Source organism: Lutra lutra, chromosome 16, assembly GCF_902655055.1.
Source record: "Lutra lutra chromosome 16, mLutLut1.2, whole genome shotgun sequence".
NCBI lineage: Eukaryota > Metazoa > Chordata > Mammalia > Carnivora > Mustelidae > Lutra > Lutra lutra.
In genome coordinates this window covers 37,176,662-37,204,643 of record NC_062293.1, presented here as the reverse complement: position 1 = coordinate 37,204,643, position 27,982 = coordinate 37,176,662, and the positions used below count along the sequence as shown (strand labels likewise).

General features: G+C 41.0%; 1 protein-coding gene across 19 annotated transcripts in view; it reads left to right on the top strand.

Moving 5' to 3' along the window:
- SYNRG (synergin gamma) overlaps window positions 1–27,982 on the top strand; it is a 95,840-nt gene that overhangs the window by 54,739 nt on the left and 13,119 nt on the right. For 14 of the 19 annotated variants that reach the window (XM_047708323.1, XM_047708318.1, XM_047708311.1 and 11 more), the window contains 8 exons: window positions 391–509; window positions 729–791; window positions 6,588–7,535; window positions 16,615–17,208; window positions 18,556–18,719; window positions 19,506–19,559; window positions 20,069–20,165; window positions 21,875–22,023. In XM_047708323.1, the coding sequence (XP_047564279.1) occupies window positions 391–509; window positions 729–791; window positions 6,588–7,535; window positions 16,615–17,208; window positions 18,556–18,719; window positions 19,506–19,559; window positions 20,069–20,165; window positions 21,875–22,023 (2,188 nt within the window). Of the gene's footprint in view, window positions 1–390; window positions 510–728; window positions 792–6,587; window positions 7,536–16,614; window positions 17,209–18,555; window positions 18,720–19,505; window positions 19,560–20,068; window positions 20,166–21,874; window positions 22,024–22,103; window positions 22,123–22,576; window positions 22,651–27,982 lie in introns of those variants that run through there. The other 5 variants (XM_047708313.1, XM_047708322.1, XM_047708325.1 and 2 more) reach the window with 3 other exon arrangements.

Sequence of the window (27,982 nt, the reverse complement as noted above, 5' to 3'; positions counted from 1 at the left end):
GTTCACTTTTGCCACTTTACGGACCTTAAGTTACAATTCTAGGAGGTCATCATTCTATGAGAATCTATTCCCAGTGCCATTCCAACTGTTTTTGTGGCTTGCAGAGATGATTAGGTGGTCAGTGTAGGTCTGACCCCTCTTCAGATAATCAAGCAAAGAGTTATCACATGGGTGGTGTGTCAGTATATTTTTCCAAGAAAAAAGGATGTTTAAAAAAAAAAAAGTGTTCTCCCTTCTGTGAATATAAATAGTTTCTAACTTTTAAAGCAGGGAGCCATGAATTTTAACCAGGTAGTACCTATTTACCATTTCAATTCTAAGCTTCTACTTGATGATAAGGGAAGGATTCAGTGTTCTTGTCATTAAGAAACATTTCATTTTCCCTTATAGTGCCCCTTCTTTGTTGATGCCACTTCCTGGAACTAAAGCATCAGCTTCGATGGATAAATATGCTGTGTTTAAAGGAATTGCAGCTGAGAAGTCCTCTGAAAATACTGTTCCATTTGGAGGTAAAAACACATTGTCAATTCATAAACCTATGAATGTAAACCATTTTAGTGGTGACCTTTTGTGAGAAATGTATTAAAATGCTTACACCACTTGTCAAGTATGTATGATTAATCCAATCTGCCTTACTTACTTCCTTGAGTTTTAATATCAAGATTCCTAAACTTTTTTTTTTTTTTAAGATTCCTAAACTTAATGGACTTTCTGTCTTTTCATCATAGAGCCTGGTGATAAATACAGTGCTTTCAGAGAACTCGAACAGACAGCAGAGAGTAAATCTTCAGGTAAGTTTTTGATTCCTTAAATGGATAAATTACTTCTGTTTTTTAAAAATTTATTTATTTTCAGTAATCTCTACACAGATTACAAGTAATCTCTACATGGGGCTCGAACTCATGGCCCCAAGATCAAGAGTTACATGTTCCTCTAAGCCAGCCAGGTACCCCTTGTTTTTTAATAAAAGATATTTTTAAATTATTTTTATTAACATATAATGTATTATTTGCCCCAGGGGTACAGGTGTGTGAATCATGGTTCTTTCAGTGATACTTCTGAACATGTCTTTGTTAATATTGTGTGTAAGAGGATTTTTTGGCTTTGTGCCTCTGGAAATTATAAGGAAGCAAAATGTGGTTCAGCTATTGGAAATTATTTTCTAAAATTAAGGGCAAACCCCCAATTGAGGCAATTTCTTTTTTCTTTTTTTTTTTTTCCAAGATTTTATTTATTTATTTGACAGACAGAGATCACAAGTATCACAAGTAGGCAGAGGGGCAGGCAGAGAGAAGAGGAGGCAGACCCCCCCCCACTGAGCAAGGACCCTATGAGGAGCTCCATTTGGGGCTCAATCCCCTGACCCTGGGATCATGACCTGAGCCACAGGCAGAGGCTTTAACCCACTGAGCCACCCAGGCGCCCCCAGGCAATTTCTTTTGAATCTAGTGTATTCTCTTTCACTGGAAGCCTTCAAGCCAAGTTAGACTTCTGTATCAAATGGAGGACTCTGACTGGTCTCCGTTATTTTAATATTTAACAAGAACTTGAACTGTTTTTTCAGTCTGTGGACTATGCAAAAGGTAGCAACCAGTCTTTTTAAGATTTTCAGAATTGGCTATAATTTAATAAGATAGGAATTTATAGAAGGGCTTAGAGTAGAAGGGAATATAGAATGATAGTTTGAGAGCCATATGTATAAAGACTGGAAGTTATATTTGTGGTTAAATCCTAGCCTGATATGTAGGGTTTAGATAATCCATAGGTCAAATTATGTCCTTCCAAGTTTAGCTGCACATGCTATGATATCTGTATACTCTCAGGAGGATTTCTTCCTGAGTACAGTGCCATCCATATTCTACTTTTGTGTATTGAGTGCTCAAATTTGGAACATTCTTTGACAATCATTTGTTCTCACCCTTCTGTCCAAGAGGGTGGGAGTGGGCAGGGGAAGTGAGAGGAGATAATAGGAAAGGTAATATATGTGTGAAAGTTCAAGGAATAAGTGTACTGCTTAGGGTGCCTGTAGATCAGTCTTTTAAGTGTCTGCCTTCTGCCCAGGTCATGGTCCCAGGGTGCTGGGATGGAGCCCTGCATCAGGTTCCTTGCTCTGCAGGGAGCCTGCTCCTCCCTCTCCCTCTACTGTCCCCTGCCTCACTTGTGCACTCTCTGTCTCTCTCCCTCTCTGTTGCAAAAATAAATCTTTTTTTTTTTTTAAGATTTTATTTATTTATTTGACAGACAGAGATCACAAGTAGGCAGAGAGAGAGAAGAGTAAGCAGGCTCCCCTTGGAGCAGAAAACCCTATACGGGGCTCGATCCCAGGACCCTGGGATCATGACCTGAGCTGAAGGCAAAGGCTTTAACCCCTGAGCCACCCAGGCGCCCACAAAAATAAATCTTTAAAAAAAAATTTTTAAGTGTACTATTTAAGTATCTCTAAAAAGAGAAACCCACCAATTCTAAAAATATTCTCTCTCTTATAGCTGTTAGGTTCCAGAAGTGTTTCCTTGTTTCATTCAAGCCTTTAGGATGTAATAACTTTTTTCCTCAGTGCCTGTGTTAAGCACTATGAGTACAAAGATAAACCTTAGAGGAAACTTGGGGCACCTGGGTGGTTCAGTCTGTTGAGGGCCAACTCTTGATTTTGGCTCAGGTCACAATCTCTGTCCTGGGGTTGCCCTCAGCCGGGAGTCTACTTCAGGATTCTGTCTCCCTCCCTGCCTGCTCACTCACATGCTCTCTTTCTCTAAAATAATAAATCTTTAAAAACAAGCAAAAAAAAAAAAAAAAAAATCCACAAAACCCTAGAGGCACTTGGGCTTGTTAGTTGGGTTTGAGTGCCAGAAGTGCTTTCCTCACCTACCTCTCAGGCCAAGGTGAGTTTGGAGTAAAGAGCATGGTTTAATATCAGAGTTCTTTGCTTAGGGTGGTAGTAAAGATCTTATCATAGGTGTACTATTCCTGGGAAAGACAGTGGTGCCATCAGAATGGAAGCAGTACCTTTGTGCTGCTCTTGGAGAACTGTAGTAACAGAACCCCATACCGTTACTGCCATGTATGCTGTCTTGCTTTCATTCCTGTATTAACTTTAACTCAGAGTTAAAGAGTTCCAGTTAGAGCTGCCAACTCTGTTCATTTTAGGAGAATATATTTTATTCTGTTCTCATTAAAAATACATTGGCCCAGGGGAGCCTGGGTGGCTCAGTGGGTTAAGCCTCTGCCTTGGGCTCAGGTCATGATCTCAAGGTCCTGGGATCAAGCCCCATGTCAGGCACTCTGCTTAGCAGAGAGCCTGCTTCCCCCTCTCTGCCTGTCTCTCTGCCTACTTGTAATTTCTCTCTTTCTGTCAAATACATACATACATACATACATACATACATACAGTGGCCTAAATGCATCAAGTATGTTAGTGTCTTAGAATTTATGAAAAATCATGTAGTATTGTGTTCAGAACTGTGGTTTTTGTAGGTTACTAAGTGACAGAGATTAATGTTATTTCCTTTTTTCCTACTCCTATAGTTTAAACTGTAAATTTAAAGAGATGAGGAAAATACTCTATATGGAGAAGTGACCCTTCTTACTGAAGTTTTAGCAACAAGTGACCTCTTTTGAAATGTTTTCAGGGCCTAAAAATTGACAAGTAGAGAGAAGAATTTATGAGGATTCAGAGGATTAATGTATCCTCTGATATGCAAGTTTCCAATGACTGCAACTAATTTATTTGCCCCAAAGTTCCCTTTGTTTTTGAGCTTGTAAACCCACCCGTTTTTCTTTCTTTTTGAACCTTTCACCCAGCTTACATTGCTAATGAAAACATATACAATTCATCAGTAAGTTTAGTTTGCTGTGGTGATTTCTTTTTAAAAATAACAAAGCAAGGGGCGCCTGGGTGGCTCAGTGGGTTAGGCCGCTGCCTTCGGCTCAGGTCTTGATCTCAGAGTCCTGGGATCGAGCCCCACATTGGGCTCTCTGCTCAGCAGGGAGCCTGCTTCCTCCTCTCTCTCTGCCTGCCTCTCTGCCTGCTTGTGATCTCTCTGTCAAATAAATAAAATTAAAAAAAAATAAATAAATAAAAATAACAAAGCAAAACTTGTCAATTTCACAGATATTTCAAAGCAGCACATCAAAAATTTAGACTGTGACAAAAGTGGCTGCTTGTTACATTTTCATTTACAAAAACGATACAAATATTATCGGTAACATACTTATCCAAAATTGTGGGTGATTTTTTTTTTAAAGTTTTCATATGCTTCTCCCGTCAATTTGTGAAATTGACTTTAGTTTTATTAGTTGTATGTCTTAAAAACATAAAATACAGAAATTTTGAATGCTGTTCCTCCCTTTCTAAAATGTCCCTGATAATATTAAGTAGATTTCTTTTGTTGGTGAATTATGCTGATTAAATCAGCTTCCATTGTTTTTCCATGCTTTCTTATGATATATCAAAGCATATATCATGTTACAAACACAATATATTTAAAGCTTGTTTTATTTTAATGACAGTTTTAAGAATTAGATTTTGGTTTGAAATATACTTTTTTTTTTTTTAAGATTTTATTTATTTGACAGAGAGAGATCACAAGTAGGCAGAGAGGCAGGTGGAGGGGATGAGGGAGAAGCAGGCTCCCCGCCAAGCAGAGAGCCCGAAGCGGGGCTCAATCCCAGGACCCCGGGATCATCACCCGAGCTGAAGGCAGAGGCTTTAACCCACTGAGCCACCCAGGCGCCCCTGAAGTATACTTTAATAGCTCATTTGTTTCTATATCTCATTTTTAGGGACAAACAATTTTAAAACTGGACAAAGAAATTAAAGCCTATATTTTAGTTTATAACTCTCCAGAAATAGCACTCACGTTTTCAAATAAGTGATGTTGGTATAGCTATATTTATATTTGGTTTATCTTTTGGTTTTCATTATTTGGTAAAACCTAGTGGATTTTATGGAAGACCTTTATACACCACTAGAAAAACTAAGATCCTCTGCCTCCTAACCTCATACTTATGAATGATAATGTTACTCTAATAATAAAGGAACTCTATTTAGAATCATGGGTCTAGGGGCACCTGGGTGGCTCAGTTGGTTAAGCGACTGTCTTCAGCTCAGGTAATGATCCTGGGCTCCTGGGGTAAGTCCCACATCGAGCTCCCTGCTTATCAGGCGGCTTGCTTCTTCTCCCTCTTCCTCTGCTGCTTCCACTGCTAGTGCCCTCCTGCTCTCTCATTCTGTCAAATAAGTAAATAAAATCTTAAAAAAAAAAAAAGATAGAATCATGGGCCTAGATTTTTATCAGCATCCTAATTGAGTCTATTTAATTTTTTATTGAAAATTCATTGTACTTGTTTTCTCTAAAAAATGATAACAAAAAAGTTTTCAATAAATCCTTCCTCAGAGTAGCACAATATAAGGTTTAAATCCTATCTTTTGACATTTTTAATAATGCAGTTGGTACTTATTTAAATGCCTCTAAATTTTAATAAATAAGAAGAAGCACTCATTGGTTTAGTGGGATGGCTGATTTTGAGAACAGCCCAAGTACTTAGAATTTTTTTTTTCCATGAGGTCAGCTTATTTGTTGTAGGGTGTAGAAAAACCACCACTTTAAAATGTGTCCTTAAATAAATAAAATCTTTAAAAAAAAAAATAAAATAAAATGTGTCCTTAGCAGGGGATACCAAGGTGGTACAGTCAGTTGAGTGTCCAATTCTTGGCCTGGGCTGGGGTCTGATCTCAGGGTTGTGAGATCCAGCCCTGTATCAGGCTCCCTGCTCGGGGCAGTCTGCTTGAGCTTCTCTGCCCCTCCCGCTTACGTTCACATGAACACACATGCTCGCTGGCTCGCTCACTCGCTTGCTTTCTCTCTCCCTCTCTCAAATAAATAAATCTTTTTTTTTTAATAAATAAATCTTTTTAAAAAAGTGTCTTTAGCTAGAATGCTTTGCAAGTAAGTAGATACCTTTTGAAAAATTTTTGTTGAAGTTCCCTTCCAATTAATGCCTCCATATACTGGAGGAATACCAGTGATACCTAAGAATATGCTTAAAGTGCCTAGATGAACAAAGGGTTTCACATTCTGAATATTAGATGCAGGATTTTTCGTAATACTTCATTGGTATCTGTGACATTTTTTGCCTTGATGGATCACCATGTAAAGCATTTTATCTTTAAGGGATCATTATTTCAACGTGTCTCTCTTCAGGAACCTCGAGCACCTCTTTCTTCTTCCCTTGTGTGCTGGGCTGGCTAGCTGTAATGAGCAGAAGCCCCGAGAGCTGCCCTTTTGGCCAGCTGAAGGACCTGGCCCTAGGAGACCCAGCACACTTAGATGAGCAAATAAAACTGCGGCTGTTAGGTGCTCTCGGTTTGATTCGTATTTCTTTTGGTATCACTAGCCTTCAGTGTGGAAACAGATGTGTAGTTTCCAAAGACATGTTTTGGTAGGGTTTACAGCATGTTTAAATAATGTCAAGCCAGTGAGGGAAAAGTCTCTAAAAGTATGCTTGTAATTTAATATGCTGTGCACCATGTGGTTTTCAGCTCAGCATTCTTATTTATTTGGCTGTGTTGTGTTTTTTTGTTCTTTCAGGGGAAAACTTTGCAGAATTCAGATCTGCAGGCACAGATGATGGCTTCACAGATTTTAAAACTGCCGACAGTCTATCACCACTAGAACCACCAACAAAAGACCAAACTTTTCCAGCGGCCTTCCCCTCAGGAGCTATACAACAGAAACAACAAACACAAGTGAAAAACCCTCTGAACTTAGCAGATCTAGACATGTTTTCCTCAGTTAACTGCAGCAGCGAGAAACCCTTGTCTTTTCCAGCTGCGTTGAGCGCATCCAAAGCCGTTTCCACACGACCACAGCCAGCAGTGCCCGCTACAGCCACGACAGCATTGGCAGCCACGAAGATGTCTAGTTTGGCTGATGATTTTGGAGAATTCAACCTTTTTGGAGAATATTCTAGCCCAGCATCTGTTGGGGAGCAGGATGACTTTGCAGATTTTATGGCTTTCAGTAACAGCTCTGTTTCAGCTGAGCAAAAGGCCGATGACAAATACGATGCCCTTAAAGAGGAAGCTAGTCCTGTTCGTCTGCCTGGCAGCTCGAGCAGTGCAGTGAAGATGGGACAAGGCTCAGCTGCCGCGTCCACCAAATACGATGTCTTCAAACAACTTTCTCTGGAAGGATCTGGACTAGGTATTGAAGAACTGAAAGATAACACTCCTTCAGGAAAAGGTGACGATGATTTTGCTGACTTCCACTCCAGTAAATTTTCTTCCATGAACTCAGACAAATCCCTGAGCGAGAAATCCGTGGCTTTCAGACATGCCAAAGAAGACTCTGCTTCGGTGAAGTCCTTGGATCTCCCTTCCATTGGTGGCAGCAGTGTTGGCAAGGAGGACTCTGAAGACGCACTCTCTGTTCAGTTTGACATGAAACTGGCTGATGTGGGAGGAGATCTTAAGCATGTCATGTCTGATAGCTCTTTGGATTTACCAACAGTTAGTGGCCAGCATCCTCCTGCTGCAGGTGAGGAATTGGTGAGATTACTCTGGTGATGGTGATGTAGATTTCAAAGATGGTGTGGTGGGCGCCGATTTCCAGTAGAGTGAGGCTCTGGCTCTTAACCTTTATGAGTTTCTAATAACCTCTTCATTGCCAATCCCATTAAAGCAGTGTTAAAGTTGATTCTATAGATATTTGGATATATGGATCCCCTGAATATCGTGGAACTTAGATTGGATCGATTAATTTCCTTTCGAAATCAAACACCAACTTGGTGTTAGAGGCACATAAAAATCCACTGCTGAATGAACCCTACATCACCAGGACTTTTTATAAAGACTTCTGCAGTGTCAGTAATGTTCCTCTATTTCTGTGAGTGAGGTCGGTGTTTCCCTCTCCTTCTCTCTTCTCTTGGGTCTCTTTGGCAGCTGCCAATATATTACTCTGTTCGGTTTACAGAAACTGACCCTTGGTAGGCCAAGAAAGTAAAAATGTCTAGCCGGTTGTACTGCAGTTTGCCATGTCTCCACAAGGGAGGAGGGAAAGAGCTTGTCTGGATGTCGTGTGTGCCAGAGTCTGGCAAGGAGGAGGGCACGAGTTGTAGTGGAATTCAGGTACAGTGTTTGGTGTGAACTCTATTGCTGGAAGTATTAAATTGTAATTGTAACAGATCTGTAGACGGTAGAATAGGGTAACTACTAACTTTCTCATAAAATGTTCGAAAACATCTTATAAGGGAGCCCTCTCTAAATTCTGTATGGATTTACTTGTAGCGGTTTATTCTATAGTCCAGCTTCCTGTCATAAAAACTAGATTCCCAAGTGTCCTCGTTTTATTTTGTTTTGTTATTTGATATGTTATATAGAAAGATAAACCCATTTTGTGGCCTTTAATAATGAGAACTATCTCAGTATTACTGTATTATTCTAGAAAACATATTATACATTTGAAGGGTTTGTTGTGTTTTAACTAGAGAGGGACATACAAGACATTTCCAAGTTTACAGATTGTGGCAGAAATGTCAAAGTATTATGGCTTTTGCATATATCAAAATGGGAAGTCAAAGAACAAAACCTCCTCCATCCTTTGGCTGCTGGAGTAGTCAGAGATATTCTTTAACAGTGTGCTTGCTGGATCAGGAGCAGGTTCTCAGAGACAAGACACATGTCACATGGCGGCTGGCTGGCTAGGGCATTGTCTGAGGGTCGCAGACTCTGCATAACTCCTTGCGCCCGACTATCTACTTCCTTTTTTTTGTATTTTTTCCTCAGATGGTTTCCTTTTTTTTTTTTTTTTTTTGCTGCTGTTTGTTTGGTAGAGTGATTTTGTTTCTCTTTTTTGTATGAGCTGCTTGAGCCACAGTAGTCGGTCGCAAAGTGCTCCGTTTTTTGAAAAATATCTGATTTTTATTTAAAAATCTCATGACATGTATACTACCTTTTGGACTCTGAAGTTATGAATTAGAAGCTATTTTTTTGAAAGTGAATCTATATTCTTTCATAGTGCCAAGCTAGATGTCTTTATGAGAGATGACTCTAAATCAGGTTTGGGATATCTTTTTCTTTTCCTTCCTTTAAAATTGTTTCATTTTATTTGGGGAGGGGCAGGTTCTTGTGACCAAGCTTGTTCTGACTGACCTGTTAAAATAATCTTCTGTGCTCATGTTCTTTTATGTATGTTTGGAACATTCCCAGCTTGGAACCTGTAATGTTCAAGCCAAGTCTCTTAAGTTCGCGGATATTCTTAAAAGCAGATTGTTTCTTCTTTTTGATCTGTAAACCGCCTGTCAGAAAGGAGCAGTATCCCTTTAGAGCGGTTGGTAAAAGGGGTTGATGCCTGACCTGTGAGCTATATTGTTGTTGAGCAAAACTGCTGCTTATATGTACTGTCGGAGGTAAATGGCAGGGACCTCTTCAGTGCACTCTGGTTTGACTTTAACCTCACGTTGACCACAGTATCTCTTGCTCTCTTAGTTTGAGGGTTAAAGGTACTTCTTGTTGGAGAAATAACAAGTGAGCCGATGAAAAGAGAATAAACTAGTAGATTGCTCTCTCTGGTCCTTAATCTTGTTTAGAAACCCCAACTTAACTCTGAAGGGGATACTGTCTCTTTTAACTCTTGCTATAATTCTTTGTATGGAAGGTAGATAATACTAATAACATTGCCTGATTTCTCTGCATACTATTACATTTAACCCTTTGAGCCCTTGTTGCATATAATTTCAACTAGGCTGCTTTCGTCCCCACCACCAAATTTAATCTCTCTGGCACGGAACCATCTTGATGTGCAGTCTTTACGATCATCTGGTTTTGTTGGCAGCAAGAGCTTACCCTCATTTGTGACACTCTCAAAGGGTTAGCAAGACTTCTGTAGCTAGCTACCTACCTACCTGTAAAGTAGCTCTTCTTTGACATTGAAAATCGTTGTATTTTAATCAGCGCCTTATTATTAGTTTTTTTTTTTTTTGGCTGCTTTTCTGATGTCTTTTTTTTTTTTTTCAATTTAGACATTTTCTGTGTGAATGTGCCTTTTCGAACTTGCTTTGGTATATTCCTCTGCAAATACTGATCTGCATGCTTATTCTGATGACTTCTTTTCCAGCTCTTCTGTACCACTCTCTTTTGTGATCTGTAAGTCCTATGTTAATAAATAATTCTTTGGCATATTTTGAAAGTGTGGGGATGTGTGTATTTGTACTACTTAAGGGTTAGACCAGAGAAATATCTGGTCCGTATCAAGTGTAAAGCTGTAGCATCTCCTGTGATTAAAGGGCCTTTCCCTTTTGTTGTTTTCTTCAAATACCTTTCTCCTAAGAAAGTATTGGCTTAGCCTTTCCCCCTTATAATTCCATTGATAGAAATTTTCAACATGGCACTGAATTAAGATGTAATTTTAACCTTACACTATGTAATAGGAAAAGTTTACTCCTTTCTTCTGGTGAAAAAAACAGAGTAGGTCTTACCGCTTAGTAAACATGACAGAGCCTGTCTCCACTAGAAGTTACGGTGTGAAGAGAAGGAGCGGCTGAGGGAATAGATCGAAGAGTTGAGTATTGGGGACAGGGGATACATCTGTTAATAACTAGATACCTGTAAGTTTAACTTAAATCATGGAATAGTATTGAGATGGACTTCTGAGCACTGTGCATGCAAACTGAGCTTAAATTGATAATCTCTGTAATGGAGTGTTCATTGTTAATACCAAAATGTCTTCAGGACTGAATTCACTGTGGGTCTGAAATGGGCACTCGGGCTCTAATTGTAGAGCACGTTATCTTTCCAGCTTCAGAATGTATTTTGAAGCCACCCTGAGTCTTTTGGTTTTTTTGTTTGTTTGTTTGTTTGTTTCATTTTGTTTTTTTAACTCAGAGTCCATAAAGCAAGTTCTTTTTTAGAGAGAGTTTTTTTTTTTTTTTAAAGATTTTATTTATTTGTCAGAGAGAGAGAGGGAGAGAGAGCAAGCACAGGCAGACAGAATGGCAGGCAGAGGCAGAGGGAGAAGCAGGCTCCCTGATGAGCAAGGAGCCCGATGTGGGACTCGATCCCAGGACACTGGGATCATGACCTGAGCCAAAGGCAGCTGCTTAACCAACTGAGCCACCCAGGCGTCCCCATAAAGCAAGTTCTTAAAACAATTTTAGGGGAGGTCCTCAAAGTAAGCTTTAAGCCACTTTCCTTTTTAAGAAAATCCTAGAAAGACATACAAAAATTAGCAATAAGAGAATGCTAAGTTTGGAAAATATTTGTTTCATTTTAGAATGTATTAATAGCAAAAAAAACCTTGGGAATATTACTGTTTTTTAGATTACAAACCCAAGACCAACAAAAATCTTGGGAAAAAAGGATTATTTCCACGGTTGACATTTTTTTTCTTATATTTTGAGATTTTAGTTCTTTTTTCTTTAAAATTGTGAGATAGACAGGAAATTAAACCATTGAAGATGAGGATTTTGAATAGGATTCCAGAGAGATCACTCACAGTATCTGAAATAGGCCATTTGAGAAGGAAAAAAGTTGCATATTGGGGTTTGGATTAATTCAAAGAAAAGCTGAGTCTACCATTCAAACTACTGTGTTTGGGTAAATAGATTACGTTTTAATTATGTGTTCTGTTTACTCCTATGCCAAGTAAAATAATAGAGTTAGTGCTTGATGTCATACGTCAGTGCCTGAGAAATTATACAAGTGTATTCATATTCTGCAATCACTCTGTTGTTCACATGAAAATCTCTGCTGATTTTTAAAAGTCGCAAATGAACATGAAGGGGACACTGACAGTATCGGTGAAACTGGGCTAAATCCTAATATATCAAAATCAAATTATTTTTTTAAAGAACTTCTTCTAGCTTTGTTTTTCCATCAGTTGAATTCTTTTGATAATGTTGTTTTGGAAAGCATTGGCCCAATGACTTTGAGAGCATTATAAGGTCATGGGCATAGGAGGGTCTTCCGGGTGTTGCCCTCTCCCTTGCATGGCCAAAAGGCCCCACCTACAGCTCATCTGGTGGGTTTTTTAATGAGATTTGATTTTTCGTGATGACAATGAGCAGTCCCCCTGTATGGTTGACCCTTGACATTGACCTAGTGATGTCCAAAAATCCACATACAGCTTTTGACTAATAGCCTACTACTTACTTTGACAATAAGCCTACAGAAGCCTTACTGATAAAATAAAGTCCGTTAACTCCCATTTTGTATGTTAGATGTATTATGTATTATAAAGTAAGCTAGCAAAAAGAAAATGTTACCAGGAAAATCACAAGGTAGAGAAAATACATTTACAGTACTAAACTCTATTTGTTTTTTTAAATCCATATATAAATGGACCTGTGCAATTCAAACCCATACCATTCAAGAGTCAGCCGTAAAGCCTGACACCATTCCTTGACCTTCCAGCCTCTTCGGACTTCACATATCTCCAGAATAGCTGATTTTCTCTGTTGAACTTTAAAGTACTGGCGCAGAAATCTGGGGGTGCTTACAGATAGTGTGGGTATCATTTAAACCATAGATTTCTGTGAGTCAGGACAAAGGAAGAATGGGAGGTTTCTAGACAGATTAGGGAACACTGGAAGGCAGTTAGACTGCAGCATTTTGTAGCCTGTCAGACTCACAGTGTGGTCACTTTCATTCTCTTTTCTTAACTATCCAAGCGTTTGAGACTTCCAGGCAACAGCCCAGGTTCTATAGTTAATAGAGCATGTGAAGGTCGAATAGTGTCAGGGGTGGAAAGAAGTTGAGATGTATCAATATTTTGTGGTTTGCTTTGGTAAGTGAAGTTTGGATTAAATCAGTATTGGAAATTAAAAGAGATTTCTTCCTTAGTCCCCTGAACATTTTTATTGCTGTACAAAACCCTGAAGAATGGTAGACTTTATGCGTGTATCCTTTTCTTCTTTGTCTAAGCTCCCTTCTCAAAAGCCAGGAACTTAATCACCTGGGCATATGCTTACTGCTTTAGCAAACTTCCGTGGAAATCAGTATTGCCTTCGCGTCATGTAATGGCAGCTCACGTTCTTTGTTCCAAGAAATACCTTGTTGTCTTCACATCTGTTCCAGGGGGATTTGAATAGAGGTTATGGAAGAGACTGCTAGGGTTACTTGCCAGCATAAGCGAGAAATCCATGTCTTGATTTGAGCTCCATGATGGAAAGGAGCTCACCTAGTTCATTCCCCTGGCCTTTGTAATAGGACATTCCTGGTTGCCAACAAACACCTGTATTACAGCACACAATTTGGCCTATTATCTGTGTGCAATTGCTGTTCAACCTAGCACAGCCACAGAGCTCTTCGGGAGAACTAGAAATGCAATAGTGATTCTCTCTTCATTTTATTGCATCCATTCTGTTTTCTTTTTCCTGTTTCTCCCGCAATTGTCAGAATTCAGCTATTGAATGGAAAACCCATCTATAGAAACTTCAGTGATTACAAAATGTGGGTTATTCCACATCATTTTTTCCAGACAGGGCTTCTATCACTGATGTTGTAGGTCTCACAGCATCTTTAATATTTTGAAAACCATCATACAGTAATACATGTAATTTAACTGCTTAGAAAATGTAGAATTGTTAACATGGGAAATGAGAACTTTTCTTGGTTTAACCTACCCTCCGTGAACTGATTTACCATGTTTTTCTTAGAAAATGGTTTACTAAATATTCCCCACTCCAGGAAATACTACTCAGTTTTTATATTACTTATAAATGCAAAGATTTAGAAAGACAGTGTTCTCATCTTCCTTACCTAAGTCAGTTAGTACTTCCTTTTGTGTTCAGATGCATTGCACTTCAGTAAATTTTTTTTATACTCTAGTAGGCAATGAATAAGCAAACGTAAAATTTTAAAATCAACCTCGAGGCTGGATTTTGGCATATCTTGTATATTTACTCATTTTTTTATAGATTTTATTTATTTATTTGACAGAGATCACAAGTAGGCAGAGAGGCAGGCAGAGAGAGAGGAGGAAGCAGGCTCCCGGCTGAGCAGAGAGCCCGATGTGGGGCTCGATCCCAGGACCCTGAGATCATGACCAGAGCCGAAGGCAGAGGCCTAACCCACTGAGCCACCCAGGCGTCCCATCATCTTTTTTTTTTTTATTATAAATTTGTTTAATCTTTCATTTGGTGATTTCCATGAGTTACTCCAAAAGGCAAAATGCTATGCCTCTCATTTTTAATAAAAGTAAGGTTTGTTGAAGATCTGTAGTATTATAAGAATATTTAAAAGCTTTTCAGCTAAGGTCATCCCTTATTGCTTATAATGCTTTTTACCTGATTATAATACAATCATTTCTGGTTGTTGTTTTTTTTTAACCCCTGTTTTTTTCTTACTGCAGAATTGCACAAAGGGTCTTTTTATTACCATAACAACTGGGTTGTGGTTTTTGAACTAGAGCTTAAGTTTTCATTAAATTTGCCTTTGGTCTTTAGGAAGATTGCTAAAATTGCTACCCTTGTAGTAAATGAGATTCTTGGAGTAGTTCATAATACAGTTTCCCCAAAAAAGCTTTCTAATAGCATCTAACAATAACAAATACCCATGTTGTAAGACTTTTTTTTGCATGTACCCCTTGAAGACGACTGTCCTAACGGCACCTGCCTCAGGGCAGTTCCCCTCTCTGAGTCAGGGCACCTCCTGATCCCTTTCATTCTTTGGCAGGGGGCGGAGGGGGGGGCAGTGCTGGGAGGGACAAAGCACTGCAGCCAGACATCAAAAAAGCATTTTGCCTGAAGCCTTGTTTTAATCATTCTAAACTGTACATTTCTCATCTGAATATTTTGCCCCCTCCTGTTTGACAAGCCAAATTTGAAGAGTACCATTTACACCACAGAGGTTTAACATACATGTTTCTGTGGAAGTTAATCTACTTTTTGCTGGTTTGCCTTTTGTGTAATCCAGGATTTTCCACTCCTGTTACTAATTTAGTGCCCTTTTGCTAGTAGAGTTAAAGGAGAAAGCGAGACAGGTTTGGAGTATACCCTTCGAAGAGCTGTGAAAATGTCAGGAATCCCTTAACCAAAAGACACAGTGATCTAGTGTGGGTCACCTATCGACTTAGGGAAACCTGGGTCCCAGAACTGTGGAGCGTTTGCCTTGTCAGCCATGTCTACCATTGTGAGAGAGAGGAAGCCTTGCACCTGGCTGTGCGGCCGGGCCACCGAGACTAAGATGACACTTGGCCAGACTGAACGGCCGGCATGCTGGCGGGGGGGCTCCGCACACCAGCGGTTTTCAGCCTCTGCGGCTTTTGGCCTTTGAAAGCGAGCAAGAAACTTCCCCTAGTTAGGACCATTACAATGAGGAGTTGACATTTCATCTGTACTACGAAATAATTCCATTTTAGGCCCTAAAGCAGCAACTAAATGTCCGGTGGAGGCTGGCGGCAACGATGCTGTGCCAATCCGGCCCTCATGGGTTGCTCACCAGGCGCTGAGCCGGGTCCTTTGCACGTGTTACCTCCAGCGCCACACCATAGCCCTTCCCAGGCCATGGCCTTAGCTTACAGAGAAGCAAACCAAGGTTGTAAGAACTGTCAAATAACTTGCGTTGTGTCACACAAGCAGTAGGTGGCACCATTGAGTTGAACCGCGATCTGTCTAAATCAAAAACCTACATTCTTGGGCCACCTGGGTGCCTTGGTCGGTTAAGGGTCGGGCAACTGATCTCAGCACAGGTCTTGATCTCAAGGTCATGAGCTCCAGCCCCACACTGGGCTCCACACTGGGCAATGGAGCCTACTTAAAACCTTACATTCTCTCTCTACGTGTTAAATTATTTTTAAACGTATATTAAGAATGCTTGTAAAATGAGTCTTCTGCCCCAGCATTTCTTTCTTTTCCTTGTTTCTTTTCTCTTCTTTTTTTTTTAATGAGGGGCTGATACATAGTTGAAGGAGAAATAGGCACCCACCCAGGACCCAGACCTTTGATTCTATTTTTTTAGAGGCTAAAGTAGATTAGATTAATTTTTCCCCCCTCATACTCCATCACAGCAGTGTGGCGTCCATATTGACAATAATAATTAGGTAAGTAACTGCTTCATTAAAATCTTACCTTTGATCTTGCCTGAGACAGAGACTCCTAAGAACTGGTTAAAAGTTAGGTAACATTATTTTTGCCTTACTTTACTTTTGAGAAATTGTCAGTTTTCAAGTAGTTTGTCATGTACATTTCATAACGTCCATGTGTTAAAGGAACATTTCCCAACCAAGTCAAGATGAAAGGGCCCGGTTTTAGGCAGGGAGTATTGTAAGTACATTTTAAAGTTTATAAGTGAACAGTTTATTAAGTGACCCGAACCATGTCATACATTGGTAGATGATACTCCTGTCTTTTTATAGTAATCTTTACATGCAAAACAAAACAAAACAAAAAAAAACCTCTTTGTAACTAAATATAAATGCCAGCTCAAAGCTAATGTGGGTTTTTAAAGATCAGATCTTACAGCCCAATTCCTTTAATTTTAGTACAAGCTCTAAATTTAGTTAACTCCAACATAACATAAAACTAATCAAATATGCTAGACATTTTACTTCTGCAGAGTTTAGGGGATTTTACCTAAATCATGAGCTTGCCTCTAATTGTGGGGTCTTATTTCCCTTTCAGATATAGAGGACTTAAAATATGCTGCTTTTGGAACCTACAGTAGCAATTTTGCAGTGAGCGCACTTACGAGCTATGACTGGTCAGACAGGGATGATGCGTCTCAGGGCAGAAAACTCTCTCCATTTGTCCTCTCAGCAGGAAGCGGGTCCTCCTCAGCTGCCTCAGTTCTTCAAAAGAAAGAGACATCATTTGGCAGTTCCGAAAACCTCACCATGACCTCTCTTTCCAAAGTAACAACCTTCGCAAGTGAAGATGCTCTTCCAGAGACCACTTTCCCAGCTTTTGCCAGTTTTAAAGATGTCATTCCTCAGGCCAGTGACCAAAAGGAGTATGAAAGCGGGGACTATAAAGATTTCACAAGACAGGACTTGCCAACAGCGGAACGGAGCCAAGAAGCCACCTGCCCAAGCCCAGCTTCCAGCAGCACTTCTCACGACACCCCCAAAGAGTGTTCAGATGACTTTGGAGAGTTTCAAAGTGAAAAGCCCAAAATCAGCAAATTTGACTTTTTGGTTGCCAATTCACAGAGCAAAATGAAATCTAGTGAAGAAATGATCAAAAGTGAGCTGGCAACCTTTGACCTCTCGGTTCAAGGTGAGTAGCTTTCAGTGGCCATCATTGTACTGTGGTGTTTTCTTACACTAAGGCAATAAATGTTCTTTCATACGAATAAAAAGTTGGTCTCTGGTTTAGGAGAAAGTAGATTTTGCAGCCTCTGAAGTCAGGGTTGATTATAGATAGCTATAAAAAAGGTTTGCAACAAGACTGAAGTCAAGCCAGTGTCCCTCAGATAATTGCTTTTGGGGCTAACAACAAACATAGCACAGAGTCTCTTGTTCATTAGCGTGTTGGCTAGAGGGGAGCTGTGTTCAAAGAGCCAGGGCAGGGGAACCTAGGTGACTCAGTCGGTTGGGCCTCTGCCTTCAGCTCAGGTCATGATTCCAGGGTCCTAGGATCGAGCCCCACATCAGGCTCTCTGCTCGGCAGGGAGTCTGCTTCTCCCTCTCTCTCTGCCTACTTGTGATCTCTGTCTGTCCAATAAATAAATAAAAATCTTAAAAAAAAAAAAGCCAGGGAAATGGATTTGATCCACTTGTGGGCAAGTTAGCTCCGCTCTTACTTCCTGGCTGTGGACTGTATTTTTTAGTTCAGAGACTGCAATGTGGTAGCCATGGATCTGCATCTGGTCTGCAGACCTGTTTTGATTGGTCCGCACAGAATGTTTTTTAATGGGTGGAACAGTTGCCAGTAGATAAGAATCGTGAGATTTCACAATCTGGATTTCTAGCTTTTCTTGAAAAGTTGTCATATCTGGCACTACTAGGCCTGTATCTCCCCATCTGACAATCTGGTGCGCTGAGTAGCACTGAGCAGCACTCTGACAGAGGGGACGTGCTGGCCCAGTGTCACAGGCTCACCACCTCTTGTCTCTGGCTGACCTACTTCAGTCATTTACTTGACCTGCCTGCCCTCTGAAGGCATTTAAGCGTGCCCCTTCTACTTTTACTTAAGCCCATCCTGACTGAAGGTATCATTGATTTCTGTTGGATTGGGAGTAGGGAGGAGCTCGGTGCAAACCCATGACTATTGACTGGAAAAGAACCCAATTCTTATGCACTGATCTTTAAAATGCTATTTATTACACACTTACCAGATGGCAATGTAGGGTAAACATCACTGTTACATGCACTGGGAAACCGAAAAAAATTCATTTGACTCTCTTTATTGCAATACTTGCTTTATTGACATGGTCTGGAGCCAAACACACACTGTCTCCGAGATACACCTGGATAGCTTGCCAGAGAAGAATGAACGAGGACTGTGTTTCTGAATGCTTTGTGACATAAGCACCTACAGAAAAGGGTCTCGTAGCAAGGAAAAGCCTTGGCTTGAATTAAGCTGAGTATTGAGAACCTTTGACTGTGCTGTCCACTTTTCCAGGATCACACAAAAGGAGTTTGAGCCTTGGCGATAAAGAAATAAGCCGTTCTTCTCCCTCTCCGGCTCTGGAGCAGCCTTTCAGAGACCGCTCCAACACTCTAAGTGAGAAGCCGGCCCTGCCTGTCATCCGTGACAAGTACAAAGATCTGACAGGAGAGGTGGAGGTGAGTCGGGGAGTTTCCTCCAGGGGGCAAGTCTAAGACCAGCCAGGCACTGAGGGCCTCAAGAAAAAATGCTTGTGGGGAAGTGAGGGCAGAAGGTCACAAGGAACCAGACATAAAATATTTAATTAGAGGGAGAGAATGACAGCATTAGCCCTGGATAAAATTACTTCGCAGGTGCAACATCTGCTGAAAGTTTTCAGCGACCCTAAAATTGAAATGATTCATGAGACTTCACAAGGAGGGAAGTGTTTGAAGGAACTTTTCTTTGGGCACTTGGAATTTATCATTTTGGACTTAGCGAATGTTAAAACATCAAAATAGAGGTGGGGGGGACTTTCTGGATCTTTGTTGGCTGCCTCTTAGTCCCACGCTGTCTTTCTCCTATAGCCAATGCTCTTAACTCTCCGCCCTTCCCCTCCTTGTCGTTCATCCTGGTGCATAGCAGCCTAGCGGTGGGGGCTGCCGGTGGGTTACTGTTTCCTCTTGTACAAAACATCTGTGTGGTTAGCACCTTTGAAGCAGTTTCCACTATTACTAGAACAAATGAGGCAACATTTATAGAGGGAAGCTGCTACAAAACATACCTCTCAGATTCGCAAGTCCAGGGCTCAGAAGTTACACATATCAGTAATTTTGAATAGTCATTAGTGATTTCAAAAGATAAACTGTGCTTGAAGTAGAGTGGTTTTAATAAAAAGGAAAGTCTTCCAGTGCTCTTTAAATGGACAGAAATCACAGAGGATTCCAGGCTTCCCAGTTTAACCAGTTCTTGTTAAAATTTCACAGGAGAATGAGAGATACGCATATGAATGGCAGAGATGTCTGGGGAGTGCCCTAGATGTGAGTATGTCATTTTTATGGTGCTCACATGCATGTAAGTGCTGTCTTGTGCCATTTCGCCTTCTTTCTGTGGTTCATTTGAAAGGACAGAGGAAAACCTGAGGAGAACCCTCCCTCGATGGCCTTATGCAAAGGGAAGCTCTATGGAAAGTCACACATCCTAAGGGAGGCTTCTTTCACGTTTATGATAGCAAACACTGGCTCATTTGTCACTTGTGCCCTCACCTGTCACTGTGTTTAAAAAAATAGCAAAATGATATCATTAATGCTGCCTAAATTAAAATAGCATTTAAACTTAAGAACCTCTCTCTTTTCCAAAGAAACGGAGAATTGTTTCTTTAAGGTTAAAATTAAGTTCTCAGATTTGGGTTTGTGGAGTCATATACATCTATCAGCCCATCATGCTTTTTCAGCCCACTGGCTTCTCTGTTGGGTTTTCTACTAACAGAAAATTGATTTGTGGTGACTATTCTCCATTATATGAGGTGGTGTGATTTTGTTTCTTATAGGTCATTAAGAAGGCAAATGATACTTTAAATGGAATCAGTAGTAGTTGTGTGTGCACAGAAGTAATCCAGTCAGCTCAAGGCATGGAGTATTTATTAGGTATGTTCTTTTGTGTTTTACTTATTCAGAATCTTGAACTTCAGTTTTCCCTTATGTTAAGTGTTTTAATGTAGATCTTTCAAGCTACATATGACTTTCTAGGTAAGATGCTTGAGTCACAGAAACAACTGTTCAATTTAAGGTACCTATGGCAAAGTTTCTCAGTCCTTACACACATCCCAGTGTAAAATTGGGTCTGTGTTACTGGTTTATCAAAGAATCTGACCCAGATGAGGCATTAGCCTGAAACCCTTGCAGGGGCGCCTAAGTGGCTCCGTCGGTAAAGCATCCAACTCTTTTTTTCTTTTTTTAAAGATTTTATTTATTTATTTGACAGAGAGATCACAAGCAGGCAGAGAGGCAGGCAGAGAGAGAGAGAGAGAGAGGAGAGAGGGAAGCAGGCTCCCTGCCGAGCAGAGAGCCCGATGCGGGGCTCGATCCCAGGACTCTGAGATCATGACCCGAGCCGAAGGCAGCGGCTTAACCCACTGAGCCACCCAGGCGCCCCAAAGCATCCAACTCTTAATCGCAGTGAAATTCTTGGGCCCCCAATTAATGCCTTACCTTGACCATGCTCTGCAGTTCTTCCCTCTCTGCCCTGTTAATGACATCACAGATTCCTTACCTTTCTGCCTGTCTTCAGCTATTAAATGTCTCAGTCCAGCTTGGGACCCCAGCCTCTGTCCAGTTCAGTATTGCTCTCCTCCTGAAGTTTACACTTGGCCCATGTCCAGAGCCACTGGTCTTGGACCCTAGTTGTTTTCAGATCTCTGCTCAGGTGTCACCTTCTGAGTAAGGTCTTCCCTGGCCTCCCTTTCTCAGAACTGTGCCCCCACCCCACCCTGGCACCTTCCTGCCCTTCTTCTGGGGAAGGAAGAGGAAAAGCAGAGCTCTGTACCCCCGCTGATGATGCCCTAATCTGAGGACCACCTGGAGTTCCTCCAGTCCTCTCTTCTAGAGGCTCGGAGGAAAGTTGGGGATGTGTCTGGTGGCTGTCCTTAGAAAGTGAAGATGCTTGGCACCTTTCATCCTGGCTGGAAGAATTCAGCCACAATTCAGAGACCATAGGAGAAGCGCATGCGCTGTTCTGCTAAGTAGATATAAAAGATGAATGAAGCCACAGAGTTTGTAAATCATTGGGCATTCAGAGAAGTAAGATATTTCTTAATTACTTTGTGATGATATTGACAATCAGATTCTTTTAGGCTTTTGATGTTCCCATTTTAAATGGGAAACATTGAATGTTTAATCCCAGTTTAATGGAATTTCCCAAACTTAAACAGATGAACTTATAAAGAAGCCAGGAAAAATGAGCTAATACTTGCATCGTATCTCTTTTTCTGCAGGCACTGCTCTAAGCCTTTTACAGTATTAACCCATGTATTTCTCCTTGGGGAAGTGGTTTTATCCCCATTTTACAGATGAAGAAAATGAGGTCCAGAGAGGTTATGTGACTTGCCCAGAGTGACACAGCTAGGAAGTGGCAGAGCTGGGATTTGAACCCAGGTATTGTAGCTGTGGTCCGTGCTCTTACCAGGAAGTTACACTGCAACACTGTGTAGACTGGTCCCAAGGAGTAGTCCGTTCACTTCTGTGCAGATACAGTCCGCGTTTCCCACAAAGACACCAGCAGGTGGTAGTGCGACCCTGTGCTATCCATCATCTCTGCACTCCCCATCATCTCTGCACTCCCCGCTCTCACCCTCCAGGTGTCGTTGAGGTGTACAGGGTGACCAAGCGCGTGGAGCTGGGCATAAAGGCCACTGCAGTGTGCAGTGAGAAACTCCAGCAGCTGCTGAAGGACATCGATAAAGTATGGAATAACCTCATTGGCTTCATGTCCCTGGCCACGCTCACGGTAAGGCCACTCGGTGCTCAGCACTTGCTTTCCTTGCCAGAAACCTCAGCAGTAAAGTGACGTGTACGCCCCTGTGGCGGCACCTTCTGCAGGGTGAAGGTGAGGCGCCTCCTGGATTGTGGGACATTCAAGGAAGGAGATCCGTGTACAGTTAGCCAAAGGCCCCAGCTCGGCTCCTCGACAGCCCCTGGACTGGCAGTGCCTGCATAAATCCAGAGCATAGGAAAACATTCACTCTGGCAACATCCTGGGGCTGCTCCTCTTTTCAAATTTTATTTATTTAATAAATAACCTCTCCACCCAACATGGGGCTCAGACTTACACCCCCGAGATCAAGAGTCGCACGCTCTCCTGCCGGAGCCAGCCGGGAGCCCTGCCAGCATCCCTCCATCCGCACCTGTCACATACGTAGACCCTCATTTTGCAGAGTGTCGCTGTGTGTTCCTCTGCTTGTTCCTCTAGTTCCCTATGGCCCCATGTGTGTGCTTTTAAAACGCTGGGCAACACATCTCGCTGCCATCCTGTGGTTCATTTAGTCTTTTTACTTTCGTAGGCCCTTGGATTATTTCCACTTCTTCCTGTTATGAATGGTTCCATTCTGAATATCATTAAGCAAATGATTATTTACCCTTCCAGGGATATAGTTCCTCCAAGTGAACTTAAAAGGTCGGAATGTGTGTTTGCACACGCGCTTGTGTTCGTATATATATTATTGTATGGCTTTCTAGAGAGTTTGGGCTAGTGGGCAGTGCTTCCAACAACATAGAAGTATACTTTTCTTTATACTATGTTCCAGCTTTGTTTGTCTGCTACTTCATTTAGCAAGTGCATAGTGAGTCCCTAAAGGTGTTCTGTTTTGTTTTTAAAGACTTTATTTTTAAGTAATCTCTACACCCATTGTGGGGCTTGAACTCAAAACCCTGAGATCAAGAGTCACACTCTACTGACTAAGCCAGCCAGGCACCCCCCCCATAGGTATTTTTATATTTCGTTCATTTTGTAGAGGCTGTGCAGTATTCCTAATGATAATTTACTCTATTTTCTTTATGTGTAAATTGATCATATATCTGCTTTGACTATTTGACCATCTATTCGGTGAAATATGTTATTGACCTTATATATTTCATATTTGTAATAGATTTATATATACACACAGATGTAGACTGGCAAGTTTATATCTATTATTTTCGTCATCTATTTTCCCTTCGTTTTCCATTTCATTGGGCAAAACTATTTTATTTTTATATATTCATGCCTATTCAGTTTGTCTCTGATAATATCCTTTATTTCACAATAGTCAGAAATTTATCTTCCTTCCACAGCTGGAATAAATATGCTATTCCATTTTCTTCTTTTCTTCCCCCCCACCCCACATGTAAGTGTATGACCCATCTGAGCGGGCCCGCAGTCATGGGGTAGGAAGCAGTCCTTCCTCTGCTGTGCTGATAGGCAGGTGGATACCAGCTCTCCCAACAACATGCCTTCAACAGCAGATCTTCTCACCATTGTTATTTTGCTTCTGATTTGTAATATTAAGTTCTTAAAGAGTTTAAATCATTTCCAAAATCTCTATTTTGTTCCCTTGGACTATTTTTCAATTTATAACATAAAATCATGCAGTTTAGGTAATTATTTTTTTAAAAAAATACAGTTCTGGTCAGTATAATAAGAAATAAAGTATAAATATTTGAAAGGAAGAGATAAATTATGTTTATTTGGTGATATGAAATACTTATAGAAATCTGAATTCAAGAGGTTAAATCTATTGAGTTTGGCAAATAAAAATCATAGCATTCTTACATATTTTTTTAAATGTATTAAATCACTCCAGTCCTTATCACTTCTGACCACATAGCTAGAGTTGCTGGTTCATTTTGTTACCCCAATCAATCTGTTCTGGACACCCTTGAAGCCCGTTCTTTCTGAAATTCAAGTCTGGTTATGTCATTTAAATTCCATTTAAAATCCTGCAGTGGGCTCTCCATAGTCTTCAGGATCAAGTGTTAACTCCTCAGCTCAGTATTTAAGGCCTTTCCCATCCCTTGGGCTACCTTTGCCTCTTTCTATGTTAGACTGCTTTTCCCTCTGGACTCTGTATCGCTTCTCCCAGAAGTATCCCACAGAGCCCTTCAGTCTGAATTCGATGCCCTTCCTGTATGTGTCCAAAGCACATTCTCTCTTTCTGAGCACTTAACACGCCTGTTGATAATTGTGTGTTTGCTTGGTTTTTGCTGGCTAGGTTGTTTGCTTCTTAAAAGCCAGACCGTGTTGTTTCTTTCTTTGTGTTCTAATGCAGTATTTGGTGGGACTTTGTACTTTCTGTTTTATACCCTTTTGAACCTTCCAGTTTTTTTCAAACTAGATACACATTTTTATACCTCATAATGTTAATAACTGGTTTCAATTTTCTAAGTAAGTGGATAAGAAAAATGAAACAGGGAAAAAAGAAGGGAGATAAGATAAAGCCAGGAATGAAGTTAAGTATACAAAAGTGTGTGCTTTTAAAGTGCTTGCATTCGCTAGTGGTGAGCTGTAGTTAGTTGACTTTACCCTAGGAATTGACATAAAGAAGACATGATGAGTTCCGTGATTCACTGTGGTCATAATATAAAAATAAATCCACTGTTGGGAGATGCATAATTTTTCTGGTACTGATACCAGAAAACATTTCTTTTGTGGGCTTTTGTAAAGAGGAAACTAATATAACCTATGTTATTTTCATCCTCCTTTCAGCAAATAAAGCAGTAGGTTTCACGGAGTCGTTTCTTCTGAAATCTCTCAGTATAGGCCAAATGGCTTAGCTCCAAGTACAAGTTAGTGAAAGTCAATCTGAGTGTGGGAAAACAGACTGAACAGGAACTGGGAAGTAGCCCAGCAGGGCACATGGATGGTTGGCTCATGTCTTTGCTCTGTAAAGAAAACCAGCGAGTAGATGTGAACTAGAACAGCATCCCGGTAAAATCTGAGCAACACCATAAAGTGATTCATGAAAGGGAGGCACTGCTAATGAGTAAACATTAATTCAGACCCAAGCAAGATTTCATTTTCTACCTATTAATAAACCCAGATTTTGTTCGGTTTGCCTATTGGAATCTTAATGGGGTCGGTGTGGTAAAATGGGAACTCTTCCTTAGGGAATTTATTAGGAACTATAAATTGGTATCACCAATATACTTTCCCCTCCGTCTGTGAACTCCTTGAGGACAAGGACCAAGACCATGTTTTGTTTGTTTTCTGTTCTCTATCTAAGCACAGTGCCAGGCACTGCAGTAACACCCAGTAAAAGGCAAGTGAATGGAAGGACTTACATTCCGAGTAGTTTGGCTCAGCAGTTTCACTTACAGGAAAACTTCCCAAGGCAATGGTTCTGTTCCCTCTCTCACTGTGTCTTTCTCTGTCAAATAAATAAATAAAATCCTAAAAAAAAAAAAAAAAGAAGAAGAAGAAGTGAGTTAAATGCACAAGTTGTTCTTTGTAAAAGTCTAGAGGATCTGTCAAGTCAATTGTGTGAATCTTCATACTATGATGCTCTGCTCTGAAAAAAGAGCCCCAGGGGCGCCTGGGTGGCTCAATGGGTTAAAGCCTCTGCCTTCGGCTCAGGTCATGATCTCAGAGTCCTGGGATCGAGCCCCACATCGGGCTCTCTGCTCAGCGGGGAGCCTGCTTCCTCCTCTCTCTCTGCCTGCCTCTCTGCCTACTTGTAATCTCGGTCAAATAAATAAATAAAATCTTTAAAAATTTTTTTTTAAATAAAAATAAAAAAGGAGCCCCAAGTTTGAAATAACACAGAACTGTCACTCCAGGGCTGGAAGGAAATAAGCTACAACAGCACGAGGGTTGTGTTTGGGTGATGAAACCCTGGGTTTTCTAATGTTTCTAAGCACCAGCTACAAACCAAGTGAGTTGGCTGATGACATATTCAGGGTTGGCTATGGGAAGGAAAGGACATGTTACTGGTTGTTTATCCTGGAGTTCATTGTAATGTTACCTCTGCTTCATCTGAGCCTCTCTCACCAGTCTTAAAGAAGTCTTACATCAAAACTCATTTATGGCATGTTTTATAGCAACAAGATGTCTAAGACCAAACATTAACAATCTAGAGATCAGTATGCATCTGGGTCTGTCCTAATTCGCCATCTTTTGCTTCCTAACATTATGCTTATGTAAACCAGATGAAGCGGGAATATCTTCTTCATCATCAGCCAACTTTTACTGAGCGCTGACCATGTACTGTACCCTGTTCTTAACTCTTAACTTTTTAATGTACTTAATGTACTTACAGAACTTTCAAGGGTAGATACTGTTATTCTCTCCCCTTCACAGGTGAAAAACTGAGGCACCAAGATATCACCTGGGTTCAGTCTCAAAATCAAAAGTCTGCTTTTCAGCCACTATACTCTGTTGCCTCCTTGAAATGGGCAAACTGGACGGGGAAAACCAGAGATGTGCAGAAGCCTTTCTGGGGAAAGACGGTTGTTACTTAGCATCTGAGTTAATGAGGTGAAACACCAGGCGTCTGTCCTAGCAGCAACTTGATAGAAAAAGTCAAGTTCTTTCCTGTACATTTTCCCCCATTTGTAGCCCAGGACTAGTTTGTGGGACACCTGGGTGGCTCAGTTAAGCCGCTGCCTTTGGCTCAGGTCATGATCCCAGAGTCCTGGGAGTGAGCCCCTCATCAGGCTCTCTGCTCAGCAGAGAGTCAACTTCTCCCTCTCCCTTCTCACTGCTCATTTTCTCTTTCTTTCTTTCTCACTCTCCCTCTTAAATAAAATCTTAAAAAAAACTCACCCTTTCCATTTAGATTATAACATTCTTTGTTTTGATGGCAGTCAGTTTCTCATTTTAATGTTCTGAAAACTAGATTTCTATACAAACCCTCCGATCAGGGGCACCTGGGTGGCCCAGTCATTTGAGAGTCTGGCTCTTGGTTTCTGCTCAGGTCATGATCTTTGGGTCATGAGATGAAGCCCTGCATTGGGCTCCGTGCTGGGCATGGAGCTTGCTTAAGATCCTCTCTCTCCCTTAAAATCTTTATTAACCACCCCCCCACACACGCACACACCTCAAATCAGCTACTCATCTCTTCTCTCCTGGTGTTGGTAGAAAAAGATGGCTGTGATACAAAGCATCTGTCCTTGTCCTGAGCTCTTTGCAGAAAAATTATCACGGGAGACCAAGTGCCTTAACCAAGCTCCTTACATATTCATCCTTTCAGTTTGGTGCCAGGGATATTCGAGGCAAACCCCGGCGTGGGTTGCTATCACGTAGTGACTTCTTGAGGTCACCACTGTCACTGGGTGAGGTGGAAGCCACTTTCATCCTTGTACATCTTTTCAGACTTCTAGACTCCCCCAGTGCTACAGCTGCTGCTTGTGAGAAAGGCTTGCCTTCTGGACAGCTTCTTCAGGCTTTCCTGCCTGCCTTCCTCTAGTAAATACAAAAATCTGTTATAGCATTCAATAAGTTGTGTTACTTAAACCATTGAGGAACTTACACAAGTGCATACCCCAAATAACTAATGCCCCTGTAAAGATACAGGATATCCCATCATTCTAAAAGGTTTCCTTGTGCTCATTCTTTGTCATCATCCTTTTCAGAAATTGTAATCCCTATTCTGATTTTTTTTATACCAAGGATTAATTTTGTTCAGACCTTTCTAGAGAAGCCATAGAGGGGCACCTGGCTGGCTCAGTTGGTAGAGTATGCGTCTCTCTCTCTCTCTCTCTTTTTTTTTTTTTTTCATTTTTTTCTTTTTTTTAAAGATTTATTTATTTTAGAAAGCATGTACACATGTGAGTCAGGGGGAGGGACAAAGGGACAGAATCTTCAAAAAGACTCCCTGCTGAGCATGGAGCCCAATGTGGGGCTTGATCCCTGGACCCTGAGACCTGAGCCAAAACTAAGAGTCAGATGCCCAACCCACTGGACCACCCAGGCACCCCGAGCTCGTGACTGTTAA